The sequence below is a fragment of the Helicoverpa armigera genome, chromosome 1, assembly GCF_030705265.1.
Source record: "Helicoverpa armigera isolate CAAS_96S chromosome 1, ASM3070526v1, whole genome shotgun sequence".
NCBI lineage: Eukaryota > Metazoa > Arthropoda > Insecta > Lepidoptera > Noctuidae > Helicoverpa > Helicoverpa armigera.
Genome location: NC_087120.1, coordinates 5,186,024 through 5,201,071, shown reverse-complemented (window position 1 = coordinate 5,201,071; position 15,048 = coordinate 5,186,024). Strand labels below are relative to the sequence as shown.

At 34.9% G+C, this 15,048-nt stretch overlaps 1 protein-coding gene across 1 annotated transcript in view; it reads right to left on the bottom strand.

Annotated features, from left to right (window-relative positions):
• Window positions 1–13,787, bottom strand: part of LOC110375773 (epidermal growth factor receptor) — a 108,469-nt gene extending 94,682 nt beyond the window's left edge. Inside the window, exon 1 of the mRNA XM_021334021.3 lies at window positions 13,565–13,787. Within this exon, the coding sequence (XP_021189696.3) occupies window positions 13,565–13,631 (67 nt within the window). The 5' untranslated portion in view covers window positions 13,632–13,787. The remainder of the gene's footprint in view (window positions 1–13,564) is intronic.
• Between the last annotated feature and the right edge of the window lie 1,261 nt (window positions 13,788–15,048).

Genomic DNA, 15,048 nt, shown 5'->3' with positions numbered 1-15,048 from the left:
ATGACAAGTTCCTATGTCTAGTTGGGAAAGTCGGTAGATAGTAGGTTATTGAATAGCTAGGAGTTGGACTCAAAGGATCAAAAACACACGCTATTCACAAGTGCTACACGGCTGAGTAAACTATACTATACTCGCAATACTAATAATTTAATTGAAATGGCAATGAACACGCTACAGATACAATAATGTTAGACATAGTACCTAGATAGTATCTGGTATTGTCAATTTTGTTATGGTTTCAGGTTGAGGTAATTTTCAGAGGAAATTCTGTTCTTCAATTAAATTAATTTATGAATAAATTAATGTTCATTTGCATATTCTCAAAGGAATGCTAAGTTTATTAGGCCACCTATGTTCTAGGGTTCCCCACAACTAAATACGACAGTACGCTAAAAGAGTTTTCATAAAAAAAGTCCAGTCATACATAGATAAAAAGTAAGTATGTAAGTAGGTAGAACAGTAGAAAAGTAATAACTGTTTCAATACATACACAATATCATTATGTGTATGCAAGTGTAGGTCCTACATACTAGGTATTTGCCATAAATAGTTAATATTTTAAGAATTTTTATTATTTTTATCAAAAAGTTCTTTTGATTAATAAGCGGTATGATTACCATTTGCATAGTACTCATTTAAGTTCTGTTTTTGCCCTTGCAGCATCTCATTGTGTGCCACAATTAATAACAGCTGTAGATGTTATCGACTATGGGAAAACTGCGCAAGAGTCGTTTAAACCAACGGCTGATACCTTGGATGTGATGTTAGAAACATGTGATGTTTGTTTGTTTTTAACGTTATTCACTTATTTTTGCGGAAGACATTCAGAAGCCACGATATCCATGGCTAAGTCAAAGCCGCGAATATAAGGTTAAGCTTGATTTAAGCGCTTGGTGCGGTCGGTTCGTGGATGGAGACCATCTTGTCAAAAGTACTTCCATGTTTCAGAAGGCACGATAAACTGCAGGTCTTTGGCATTTGTTACGGGTAGTCAGGTTTCACAACCAGTCTTACCTAAGGTGCTCGGGTAGCTGGGTTGAGGAGGTCATATACGCAGTCAATTTTGTAAAAAGAAGTCGACCCCAACATAGTTCGAAAACTATTTTGAGGAGGACAAAACACAACATGATTTATTTTGCATAGTAGAATTTATGATTATGTTCCCGAGTGCATTTCATGGAGTAGTCATTTCTATAAATGATGTTATAATTGAGAATTAGTCATTCAATTATTCTAGGTTTTGAACGTCATTCGATGCGCCATGCTATCGGTAGTAGTCAATATAAATATTATAGACTTCTGTAGACTGTACTAAATACAAATATCATCAAAAATTCTACGATTTATAATTTCAAAAGGATAGATAGCGTAATTAGGTCTCAAAGTCAAAGTCAAATATTATTTCAAATAAGCCTTTGCAGGCCCCTATAAAACGCCACACAAATTGCACGGTTCCAAAAGTCGGTCTCATGGAGAAGAGGCGGCAAGGAACACCGTGGACACTCTTTTAAAGGAGTATTATGTTCTGTTCGGTCTTATTCAATTAGCTATTGTGCATATAAAGAGTAGGTACCTACTGATAAACAATATCCCCATTATAGTACCTAGATAGTGTACTTATTTCTCAATACAACCAATAATGATAATATTGTTTGTGCATCATATCGCAATAACATTATGCATTTCTCGGATAATAAAGAAGGATTTATATTTATGGACATCCGGTGTATATAATACTTAATTGATTAGTACATAAAGCGCACTTATTGATAATATTGGCTGTGTAGTGTTTGTGCCTGAAGCGAATCCGTATTTATTTTGCACAAGGAGTACCAGTAACAGGGCTTTAAGTGTACTTATGATATAGCCGTAAATAAAACATAAGTCGGTAATTATATTTATGATATTAAAGCCGGCTTTTATGGTAAACGACAGGTAAAGTTTCACTTAACCAACTGATGGTTAATGCTATCTACATTTCTTCCTAATATTGCTATTTGCTATTCAATACATATGAAACCAAAAGTTACAGTTTTTCTGACACATTTCCTGATAGGCTATCAGTCTTTATCAGTAGACGGTGAAACTGGCCATAAAGATTCTCAGCAAAAAGCTCTACATACATTTAGGGCCTATTTTTCAATCATCAGTTAAGTTTTATGTGTGAAATAAATATGGCGGTTTGACATTTTTTCTATATAAAAGCTGTCAAAACGTCAAACATATTCTTCAGATAAAAGTTGAAAACACGGTCCTTAAAAAAAAATCTTATTCCACAATTTATTTTCAGGAAAACTAAAGATAAAAATAACCATGACAGGCAGCGAATACAGCTATCATTTATTTGTATGTACACGTCAAAATTCCAATTAAAACATGGGTATTTCAATACAGAGCGTTTGTATTTCGTTTACCGACAGATAAGTCGGCACGGTTCGATAAATTCCATTCATGATGTCATGCACACTCCTGTAAGATATTGCAAATGTTGACGAAAAAGGTTGCAATATGGATAAGGTTGGTTTAACTCTGAAATCCCAAGCAAAAAAAAAAAACGGTTTATTAGACAGGTTAACTAAAAAAAGTCACTGAAGAGCCAGTAACTTTAGGTAATACTTTAATTATTTGTGCAATTTTGGTCTTTTGGTCATATATCATCAACACTGTTTTATTTTGTTCACTGACGATAGAGTACATGTAACTTACACTACCTACCTTATTAGATATACCTAACCTAGCTAAAGACCAAAACTACACAAATAATTAGAGTATAACTAAAAGTTATTGGGTTTTAGAGTACGTAACGTAGCTTTAAATAACAACCTATTTTACCAGTTTTTTCTTGTAAGTATTACATGCATTTTAATTCAAGTAAGTCAACAGCGAAGTGCGACTTAATAGATAATATTTAATACGTACATTGTTCACTAACCAGCCTGCTACAAGGCCGCTGTTCATAGATATGTATCTACACTTTAGACTACGAATAATAATAGTATATTTTACAATGAGTATTTTGTGGCATAAAACACTTTATTGAGATCACAAATCCAAGGATTATTTTTAAGGTTGGATTGCTCAAGTCTGTTTTAAGTTACTGTCGTCTTTTAACGTTGATTGAAATAAGATTTGTATTAAAGAGTATACATAATACATACAACCAGGAATTTCATGAGTTTTTGAGTTCTTTCTTTCAAAAACATAAAATAAACTTGTTGCTGTATGTTCGAAGTAAAAATTTCGCTAATTTTAAATATTATTATTGTTGTTTTTATCCATTACTGGCGTGTTGTATTTGTAACGCACTGGGGCATTCAAAACAATCGCATCGGATTAAGCGCATTGACACAATATTATTTTTCAAACATGCCATGCATCGGCTCGTGAAGTTTGAACTTCGAATTTCCATCATAATTATTCAAAATTTTGAGTAATTGGATTTTAAACGGATGCAATGACCAAAATGTTATTAAGCTCTGCGGTGTTAGGACCATATTATTCTCAGTTATACACGTGTGTGTAATCGAAATCGACACACCAAAAAATATTCTGTAAGATTTAGATTTACTTTACAAATAGTATTGACTTTTGAAATATTACATTACGAATTTCAGACTAAAATTCACATTTCTAGTCAGGATACCTTACAAAAATTAAAGTAAATTATTATTTACTGAAAATGAGTCAAAGTGAGTGAGTGAGTGTAAAGAGCAGCCACATTAACTTCGGCCACAAATCTGTGATTTGGCACCAGTGTCCGTCGAGAACAATGGAGAATTGCGTATATTTTGTCAACAATTTTTAACACTCACTGGACCGGCATTGTTGGAGGTACCAAGTTAATAATACATATTGACTTGGTGATAGATAAGTACCTTGAGTTGTATGGAACGAGTTTCATTGAGTTCCTTATGAAGATTTGTTTAGTGATTTATAACCCTGAAATCACAATTCCGCCATGATTAAGCGTATCAGTTCGCGTTCTCTGAATGAGAAGAGGCCGTATGTCGTCTACCTTACATGTCTACATACGTGTCTACATTATAAGTTATGTATATTCAATCACTTATAATATGTAAGTAGCTGGTGCTAAGCTGTCGTACCTAAGCCTGATCTCTCCCCGACACTTTGAGTTCACAGCCCCTTGGTACCTACCTACTAATTGAGGGAAGTGAGAGTACCTATATATACCTACTTATGCCTATGCTCAACTGCACTTTCATTATATTAATCGATCGAGATATTGGGACTGATTAAAGCCTAGTCATATTAGTACTAATGGTAAGAGTAAACTACGTCTTTTACGCATTGTTTTAGGAACTATTGAGGGAAAAAATAGTTCACAAGAAATAAATCATATCGCACTTACGTCGACATCGACAGTTGTAAGCCTCGATAAGGTAAAACAATCAACAATGAGTATCGTCATAGCTCGGGAATCGAGACAAAGAAATTGAAAAAATCCAACACAAGTATCGATATGAACTACTCGATACACTTGAAAGGCTTAAGGACGATAGAGATACTCTTTTAATAATGATAAATTTTCAGAAAAGATAATTTCATTTTCCACATGACAATCGCAACAGAGTGGGAGTAAAAGCATTTTAATTATAACACAAAAATGTGAATAAACATCTTTTTTACTAACTGAATACAACTGCCCACGTACCGATTAAAAAATTCCATATTGCAACGATTATTATTGAAATATTTCGAGAATAAATACAATACCAACACTTGTTTTCATTTCAGCACATGTACGAAAATATTGAACCAAATAATAATTTGTGACACGTGTAACACAGATTGAAGCGTTTTTTGTTTTTGCAATACGTAGGAGTATATCTAGTAGGATGTTATTCCCATAGTTAAACTGCTAAAAGGAACAGTGATAAGGCTGACGAATAATAAGAAGTCTACTGTGAAGTCATCAGCACAGATACTGTATCACTAAACAAAGGAGCAACACCATCACCATTCCCACTAATATAGAGCTTATGTGTGAACAATAAGGTTCAATTTTGGTAAGTTATACCATGCAGATAGGATGGTTCTAAAAAATCGTTGTTGTAAAGTGCTGATACGAAGTCTAGTGCAAAAACACTAATCTTCAACATAAGTACCTAAGTATTTTTTGAATGCAGAAAAACAAAAGGTGCATTTTCAATTAAATGAATCAAAATAGCTCTGCAGCCGTTTAAAAATCGATTCACAAAAAGTATTCAGCTTCCAGATGCCATTTTAATCCTAAAGTTTATCGCTCATATATGTCTGATAAAATAAAGAACCGCGGTTTAACATACAACTTTAAAACAACAATCTATTCCATTTTGCTTGCGTTACGCAAAGAAGAAATTGCAAGAAATCTGACAGTTTTGATAAAGGTGATAAGATTAAGATGTAGCCGAATGCAAACATCGTATCCTACCTTTATACGTAGTACCTCTAGTACCGCATTTAAATCCCGATATTTGATTATATTTGAAAAGATCGAAAGCTCAGGTATCATCCCCTTCCATATGTAATACGAATCAAAACAACTGCCTACTCCCGAACCATTTACCCACGACACTATCCTTTATCTAGCCTCTTCATTATTCAGCCAAGAGCATCCGGAAGAGGAAATTAAAAAATAGGCATAACCCTTTCAACCCTCGAATATCGAATTTGAAAATCGAACCCAAAATGGGACACTTGTGCACGGCGGCCCCAGGATGCATAAGGTGTACTTTTTTATCACATAACATGTGTACTTACTACCGCACACTTCCTTTCCATTGAAATACCGGAAGACCTAAGGTATGATTTTTTGTGCACGTCAGATCAAGTGTGTATCTCGGATGTTCATAAATTTTACTGCAGAATGGTCAGTCTTACTTTAGAGACACCGTTTTTAATTTTAAATGGAAGCTAGCAGGTAGCTTAACGGAATAAAGGATGTTGCTCTTTATTCGGCTTCTATTTTTGGAACTGCAAAGATAAAAATTGTCGCAGATGTCAACTGGGTTATTTTTGAAGTTAGATACATTGTAAGATTATCTTAAACAAGTATTGATGCTATCTTCAGTTTCTGAAATACACATAGTCTGTTGAGCTGAGCGTTTTGCGAAGTTGACTTACTTAATAAATTGGTATACCTATAAAATTGTTGATCTGGCATATTTTGTCAGAATCTTAGAAGTAAGCAAAAATTACCTAATTAAAGGAGATGCAATAAGACATTGGCAAACCCTTCACTACTACATAGGAAACATAACTCATATTATACTCGTACTATACTCTAAACAGGTTTACTTAATTAAACATAGCTATTGCAGTGTTTCTAGAAAGACAAGACTTGTTTGGTAAACACACGTTTTTCAAGATTTCTCTTCCGTTGAACGTTCGATTAGTTCGCCTTGCCTAGCTTTTACCCTCTTATTATGGTACTGGCTTTAGATTTTTGCTATATTTTCTAGGAGATGGTCACTTTAACTCAGCATATACATTACCATCGAGGGCTATATAATCTTAGCCTTCTATGTAAAGCCGCTATAGTTTTTTCCCGGTTCAATCTAGTAGCTCTTCGAATAGGCTACAACAATTCTATTTTATTCTAGCCTTGTACAATCAATTATCGGAATAAGGTTATCGATTAATTGTCATTTGCACTATTTTACAGGCCAGGCAGCCGTTTTTAATGAAGACATCTTTGTTCAAGATTGCTTAGGGATTAGTACCTAATAATTATTTAATTCAATCCATATGAACTTTACCTTCACGCCCTTTTTCACACTTTTCACGTTTTCCGAAAACCGAAACATATTCGGAAAGTGCATACTAACGTTGCGGTTGTATTAAAAAAGTAAGGTTTGAAAATTAAATATTCAATCCTTGCTTTTAAGACTGTGTAACTTTTCCACGAAAAGGCTTTGTATTTACTAAATATTTGGCATACAGAAAAATATTTCCTCTAACTCAAAACAAACCTTACCTTAGCTAGTAACGATGAGGATCATTTGCCTAGCTTTTTCCCAACTATTTTGGTGTCGGCTACCAGTCTAACAGGATGCCTCTGAGCACCAGTGCGACGTACATAAAATGAATGCCTATCGAGTACCGAGGCCTATATCTCTATCTAAACTTATTAAAAATAGACATACCTCCACCTCACTCGCAGAAATGTAAGTATCGAACCGATTTTTACGTCATGAACAATTGACGTCACAAGAATAACAATGAATTCAATATCTGAATATTCAATTAGTATTGCAAGTGAAAAGGCTCTTTGAACAAATAAGATACGAAACGTAAATAAGTACAGGATAAAACCGACATCATTTTAACACTTTGAATGCGCCACCAGATCCAAAGACCTGTCTTTCACTAAGAAGAGAACATGACTTTAGTTTTATTTATTTACTGTAGTAAAAAAATAATAAGTGTTATTATAATATACGAGTAGTACAAAATGTACCGACATCAATATAAGATATTTAATACTGGCATGTAAGACATAATGTCACTTGCTCTAATAAGCCCTTCGGTACAGTGATAGTTTTATTACCAGGTGCAAAATTCCGAGTTTGGTACGAATAGCGAATAAAATAGAATAGAAAAATCACTGCCGCAGTGAACGTGTTAAAAATGTTTTCCATTTTCCATTGTTCTTTACGTCAACAACGAAATGACATGAACACAGAGGGATGGAAAAGATGAAAAAAATACAATGCCTTGTAACCTTATACCGTAAAGGCTTCTTGTAAGTACATTAGCTTGATAAAAGTGTAAACTTGAAAGAAAGGAAAGCTGATACGCATTATTTGTTGCAAGAACAATACACATCTTGAGAGACAGGAGACAACATTTTACATTAGACTGGATAAGATGATATTATAAGACGCACATACACAAGCATGCAGTTGCAACCTACTTGCTAAGTCATCGATCGGATTTTTGCTCATTTAAAATTGAAAGAATTCAAAAGACCAAAACATTTACAGGAAAGGGGTATCGGACCATGCATAAGTGAGTAGTATTCTGGCTTTTTGTGGAATTTGCAAAATCAGTGAGTACCTAACAGTGTCTCTGCTACTCTTGTCTATAAAACCAAAATCAGCAAAGGTACGTGTTCTTAGAAACCTGAATAAAGTCTTATTCAAAGTAGTCTTAATTTTTAAAATGGCACAGTTGTTTAATTTAAACATTAGAAGTTAATACCAGACAATTGTTGGTAATGTCGCTTTGTTCTCCTATATTATTGGTGTTCCGTTCACCAATGCGTAAAGAACGGGTGTCAGTAGCCCATTCATTACTGTATTTAAGCTAAAAGCTATAGAGGGAGGAGCCCTAATGATACGTTTCGCACACAAATCAAATGCAACTTGCATGAAAATGCATATTGTTTCTGATATTTCGAACTAATTTCGTATTTGTACTGTCGTATTATCTTATCCTAGGCTTAGTGGATTGTTTTTCTAAGAAATGAATGATGACTGGTTTATCTTTTGAGCTTCTGTCATAAGCAATAAAATTTTCTTTAAGTGAATTGTTAACGTCTTCACTGCACATTAAATAAAACTTAATCTTTATTACTATTGAATGTATAGACGTAATGACGTCGATTGGCGATTTATAACCGGAGAAAAAACCTATTTTGCAAATGGTTACGACAATAGAGATGATTGCAAATTAATTGTTCCAAGAGCAATATTTGTAACAGAGTCAATGGCAACAGCTATAAAAATTGCAAAAGATTGGAAGGTGATTTTTTCCTTTATAATTGTTTATGGTTATTATCAAGGAAGTTTTGATGCAACTGTCTTACAACAGATTATCCTTGGTGCCTTGGATACTGAGGAAGTTATTGAAACATGATTGGAACATTTTATAGTTTTAATTATAATCTTTACTTATTGATATTAGGTATAGAGCTGAAGGGTTGGTTTGCTTGTGCGCGCTAATCTCAAGAGCTTCAAGTCCGATTTGAAAAAATCCTTTACTATCGACAAGCTACCCTCAGAGTATCTAACATAAGCTATACTTTATCCGGGTAAGGGATGTGTGTGAAGCCGCTAGTGGCATAATAAGAATCAAAAGAAGTTGACAGTTGTGAGTAAATTTAAACATATTGGGCCTAGTTTAATGTTAATCTTCTTGAACGCTGTTTATTCCGAAAATAATGCAGCAGTTGACATTAAGTTATTTATAAGAAAAAAAAAAAACTCCTTTATAACGAAGACTGTTAGTGTAGCGTAGTCCTAATTGGTCGCCTATCGTTTGAGCAATCGATGCGATTTTTATGCACGAGGAAACACTTCAAGATGTAAGACATTCTGCACTACGTTGAATGTTCACTTCGTTGCACATGCCCTTTAAAGATTCTTCCTTGAAGCAAGCTGGTTTTCGCACGAGTAGAGAGTACTTATCTCGGTATTGGGCACCTCGGGGATGGTAGGAGCTCACTAGGGGGGGGCCTACTTTCGGATGATGATGAAGAGAGGTATAGGTACTTATTTATCTTCTTAAGTTCAAAAGTGAATTAGTAAGATGACGATGATGATGATAAGTATATTTATCTTCTCGCACTTCTTAAGAAAATCATCAGAATTACCAGTTTGTTTGTTTGCATATTTCGAGCAACTTACAACCCGTAGCTAAGTTAAACCATAGGTCTTGTGTCTATCGATCGAATACTGAAACGGTACCTTATTATAAAATCAAATATCAACCTAGCTTTGGCAGACTTAAGTTCATTTCTGCGAGAATTATCATCATCGTATGCCTAGCCTTTTCCCAACTACATACATATATTGGGCTTGGCTTCAATATTCATCATTTCTGCGACAAAAATAATGTATTGTATAACTTAGTGACATTCGAGTATTTCGAGTTTAGTATAGCCTGTCAAGTGTTGGACCAACGAATATCAATTATTACTCTTGACAGTCAAATAATTGAATGAATCCCTTCTTTTAATGACTGCCAATCATCATTTGTTTGGTACGGGTAAATAATTTAACGATCATAGTTTTGGACGATTTTGGTTGTATCCTCTATGAGTAATATTGTTGTTTATCTGAAGCTGCAATCATAAGATAGAAACTTCTTTTGCAAAATTAAATGTCAAGTCTTGAGAGTTTTCGTGAACTGATTAGAGAAAACTATTATAATACTCTATAGCGATACACAAGAGTTAACTAAATATCCAAATCATTTACGCTTTTCCCATTTTCAGTTACTAAAACGTAACTGTCGCATGCATCCCGCAAGTTGCATTTAGTTGAACGAACAGTTTGCAAACCGACTGTTGCCTGTTACTATAAGGTCATTACTTAGCTGTGGTTGCAAATTTCTTGAAGCTCAAATAACGCTTTATCAGTACTTACACAAGTATAGGATTACAAAAGTACACGAATATAATATAATACATTTGAGAAGGCACTAAATTAAAGGTAAACAAATGATTGGACCTTTCACACGAATAAGTACATACATATTAAACATTAAACTATTGCTTAAAACAACGATTCAATTTATTAAGTCACTGTCTTATTGCATTTCTATTGATTTTTAAATAAAAAGTTATATCAAGATTGTTCACCTCAAGTACTCCTCAAATGGAGCATAGTGTTCCCCGTCGTCATAGTATTCCTATAGCATACATAGCGCGGTAAAGAAAAAGAGTTCCAAGAAGCCAGGCAATATTCCAATATTAACAACTTATTCCAATTTACTTGTCTCTGTCAGAGTACGCTAGATTGTATTTTTCCTCGCGGCTCTCAAGGATAGTCAGGAAATTGCATTTTACCATTACAGGTACTTTTGCATCATCAGTATTTAAAAAAATAACAATTATAAGGCTTCAAAACCAGACTCGATAAAATAGTTTTATTGAAACTGCGACACCTCTAGCTTTGAAGAATAAAGAGAAAATTAATGTGACGATTCAGACATAGAATAAAGAATAGTGTTTATTTTATTCGAAAATATTGCAGTGGCTACAGTACTTTGAACCTTAGAGTTCAAGACAGCCTTGCTGCACAGACCATAGCCACGTAATTGATATCATAATAGACTCGGCACCGTGTAATTCATACAATGCATATATTAAATGCGCAATTAGCTGTATTCATAATCATAAAGTACATAATATAGATATATGCGTACTAACGTCATTTGGGTACCGTCTATCAACTCATCAAACCCGGCATTCCTGAATAAGAGATTTATTAATTACCACCCTCCTGCCGCTATCCGATCCATCCTCTTCTATCTGCCGTCATCTCACAAGTTACATTCTTTCTTACCATATCTAATTTCACACAATCGATCCAACGCTTCTTCGTCATCGGTCGTCCTCCCTCTTCCAATATATCCATCCACGTTCATGCCCAAAACCTTCCTTACAGGATGACTTTCATTCCGCCGCATCACATGTCCAGCATGAAGATATATATTAATTTAACATTTTAACTCATCATCTTCTCTATAACTAATTGCCATTTCAAATAATTTCCCTCTTTATATAACGAAGTGCTTCATTTCAATTTGGTTGATCATTTCCCTTCAGTTACTCGTTTCCTAGACCAAACAGTAGTTAGGTTGAGAGTCTGGAAGTTTGTCTGCAAGTTGTACGGAAGCCACATAACGGGGCAGCTCAATATCAATAGTTCGTAAAGAGCAAATGCCATTTAATCTTCATTGCAAAACTTTGAGCCATTAGTTTGTAAATATTAGGTTTCAGTATTTTTATGATATCTACTGAATAAGCATAGCTTTACTGCTCTGTCTTATAAATAATTTAGTTTTACTGTTTGTATAAGAATTTCAAAATATTATTTTTAAATATGAGCCTCCTCTATGAACTGAATAACACATTTAATGTAAGCTCTATCAATAGAGCCCTTTATTCTACTTATATGTCTGTTAGTTACTCTCTGTCAAATCCGGGTATTTCCCATAGCGATGTCTCTTCACCATAATCAGTATGGGTATCAGCATTCTGGAATGTTGCTGTGATACTAAACACATTCGTTATCAACTGGTGCCTACTGCAAAATTGTTAATGTAAGCAAGAAGGAATTATTATTGTCTAACCCTACTTTTATATTCGACCCATGTTTTGGATCTGCAAAATCCATTTATATCGTATAAAGAAGTTCAAAACAAGCTAGCAAGCCTGAGATTCAACAGGTGGCACACTTGTCCCGGAGCTGAATTAGAAGGGTGACGTCACAATACACCCCAACAACGTGCAGTCTTTATGCCTTTCCGCTATTGAAAGCGCTTCACCAAATCTTATTTAGATTTGGGTGATCAACTATAATCTTCTTTTTTTAGCTGCCTCATACTTTGATTTTCTCCTGTATTGGATGGTTTACAAAAATTCAGTCTCCCTTCTATACAACTTCTAGGCTGCTATCATGGTAATATCCACACTAGGCATCCATTTGGGTTCCCTGCAGCGTTTTTTAAGGAAAATTGCGATAGTCGCAAAAATATAATGTTGGTGAGTATATTGATACAAAAATGTGCTCGACTACAAGTCAAGCCCACTTTAAACATTATTCCAATCAATCAGTCCTCATTTAAAAGAGCTATTTTATTTAAAAACAATTATGTGAATATGGCTGTTATATTGAATGAGGTAACGATAGCGGAGTACTGTTTTTATCGCCTGTCTTGCAAACAAAGGCATACTCGTGCGTCTTCAATATTTCTTTATGCGTTGGTCCCTATGGTCTCCATTTTCAAATAGTCTTCTTTGCTTGGTAAATAAAATTCTTTCGACTTTTTCGGAACATGTCGAAACCGGTTTCGGCGTTTTTTGAGGACTTGAGGAAGAGGTCATAAAGCAGTTTTGATGAATGACGAAACTGCTCCCAATGAGTTCTGCGACCGTTGTGCGACCCAAAATTAAGACTGTTGCAACAACGTCAACGAAAACCGAAGTGCAATATAGAGCGAACGTGTTAATGACATGAAAACCTTGGACAAGCCCCCAGATTGATAAGTGTGATAAAATATCGAATGTCAGTACCACATTCTTATTTTCATACTCGCTTTACCCTCCCTACTTCGAATTGCAGATACTTATAGAACGTCAACTCTGATTTGCAGAAAAGTTGGATTAAACCTTTGCAGATAACATTTTACACATTCAAAAATGAGTAAAACATGCGCGTTTAATAACATGAAACTTTAAACAGTGTTATCTTTGCATCAGACGCTAACAAGTCGTATCAACAGGCCAGCAAAGTTAAAACGCGACCAACACAACAGTTTCAACTAACTTCGCATAACTCGTACAGTTTGGCGTTAAAGTTTACTTTAAGAACTTGTCAAACAATCACAAAAGATGTCTGTGTGGAATTGTTTTCACTTCTAGTAAGAGGAAAAGTATTACGGAAACATAACAGTGTTCGAATTGAACTAACTCTCATTAAGTTACCGTAAGCCGTAAGATTAGCTTGTGGTGTACCATTTAAGATTGCTACTGGTTCTACATCAGCATTTGGTTCGGTGTAACTTTTGTACAAGTTTGGAAAAACGTGTAACTTTTTCTAAGTTAAAAACTTACCTCTTTCTTGGAATTCGGCGCGGCATCCCAGGAGGGCGATGAGTGTGAGGAATGTGAGGTTCCACATGGTCACAGCACTAAGTCACAGTCACATGCACAAATACACTGATCCGAACATGCTAGCAGTCACTGTCAGGGCTCCGAGACGCTGTACCCACGTCCGCGCCGCTCAGAAGCGCAGCCTTATGTGAAGTGACGAGTGCCGCAGCACTGTAGCCTCAGCATGTTGCTGTGGACACGCAAACACTATGCGCCGAACGCAGATGCGATACTTTATTCAGTTATGACTTTATTGATATTGCCGCTGGGTTTCTTCTTTTGTTTAATTTATTTTATAATGTGGGCAAATATAAATTACGTTGGTTTTCCTTTTAATATGGCTTGGTTGAAAACAATAACCGCAGATTAATGTTTGTACAATTTGTTTTGATCAATTAAAAATACTCATAAAGCTAATTTAATTTAATAAATCTTATTGAAATTAAAAATAATCTTATTTAAAAATCTTTTTTTTTAATCAAAACTTACGTGTTTCAACGGTGTAGTTAGATCAGCAGTTTTTTTTATTAATATGCGGCATAAACATGGTGACCAATTATTGTATCGTTTCCCACCCAATTCACGTCGGAATCTAATCTTACCAAATTGTTCTTTAATGTATGGCCGTACTAATATTATAAAGAACAATTTTATTATTTGTGATAATAAGCCAAAAACTGCTAAATCGATCTTAAAAAGCCTTTATGAAACCACGAGAAATAACGAGCAATCAACATCAACATTTAAACATCTGTCGCATCTATACATTCACAATCAATGCTAACGTAGTAGCGGTTCTCTGAGGCTATATCACTGAGTGGCGGCGTTTGCGCAGGTAAGCCTCCACGCAGCATGCCGGGACAGGGGCGCGGGGCGAGACGCGCGGGGCGGAGGGGGGAAGGGCTGCAGCATTCAATGCACTTGCGTCCCGCCTGGGATGAGCTCAAAGGCCTCACGTGTTCTAAAGGATTTCAAAGGTCCCATTCAAAACGATGTTAGAGGAGCTTGTAGTTTTATGATCGGTTATTGAATTTTTGTTATATTGTATTTTTTTTAATAATTATATCATGACTTTAATAGTTACCTAAGCTTATAATATGATTAAGGTATTGATGTAATAGGGGTTGTGTTTTGTTTAAAAAAATCACACTTGACGCGAAAAGCTATCCATGTTTTTTCAAAAGCGTATTTAAGTCCGCAGATTGTGCAATTAAATTGAAAAGTACGTAGTAGAGCGACGACGAGCCAATTAGACAGGAGGACAGCAAAAAATCAGACTAAACATTTCATGCAATAGCTCTTCAAATGAAAAAATCTGAAGCAGATTATTCAAATAAATCTCTAAAATGATTTCCGTTAAAAAATCCAGATCATCAAGTAAACATTATTTTAGAAAGAAGTGACTAAGTCGTTGTTTTGTTTACAGCGATATAAACATAACCACT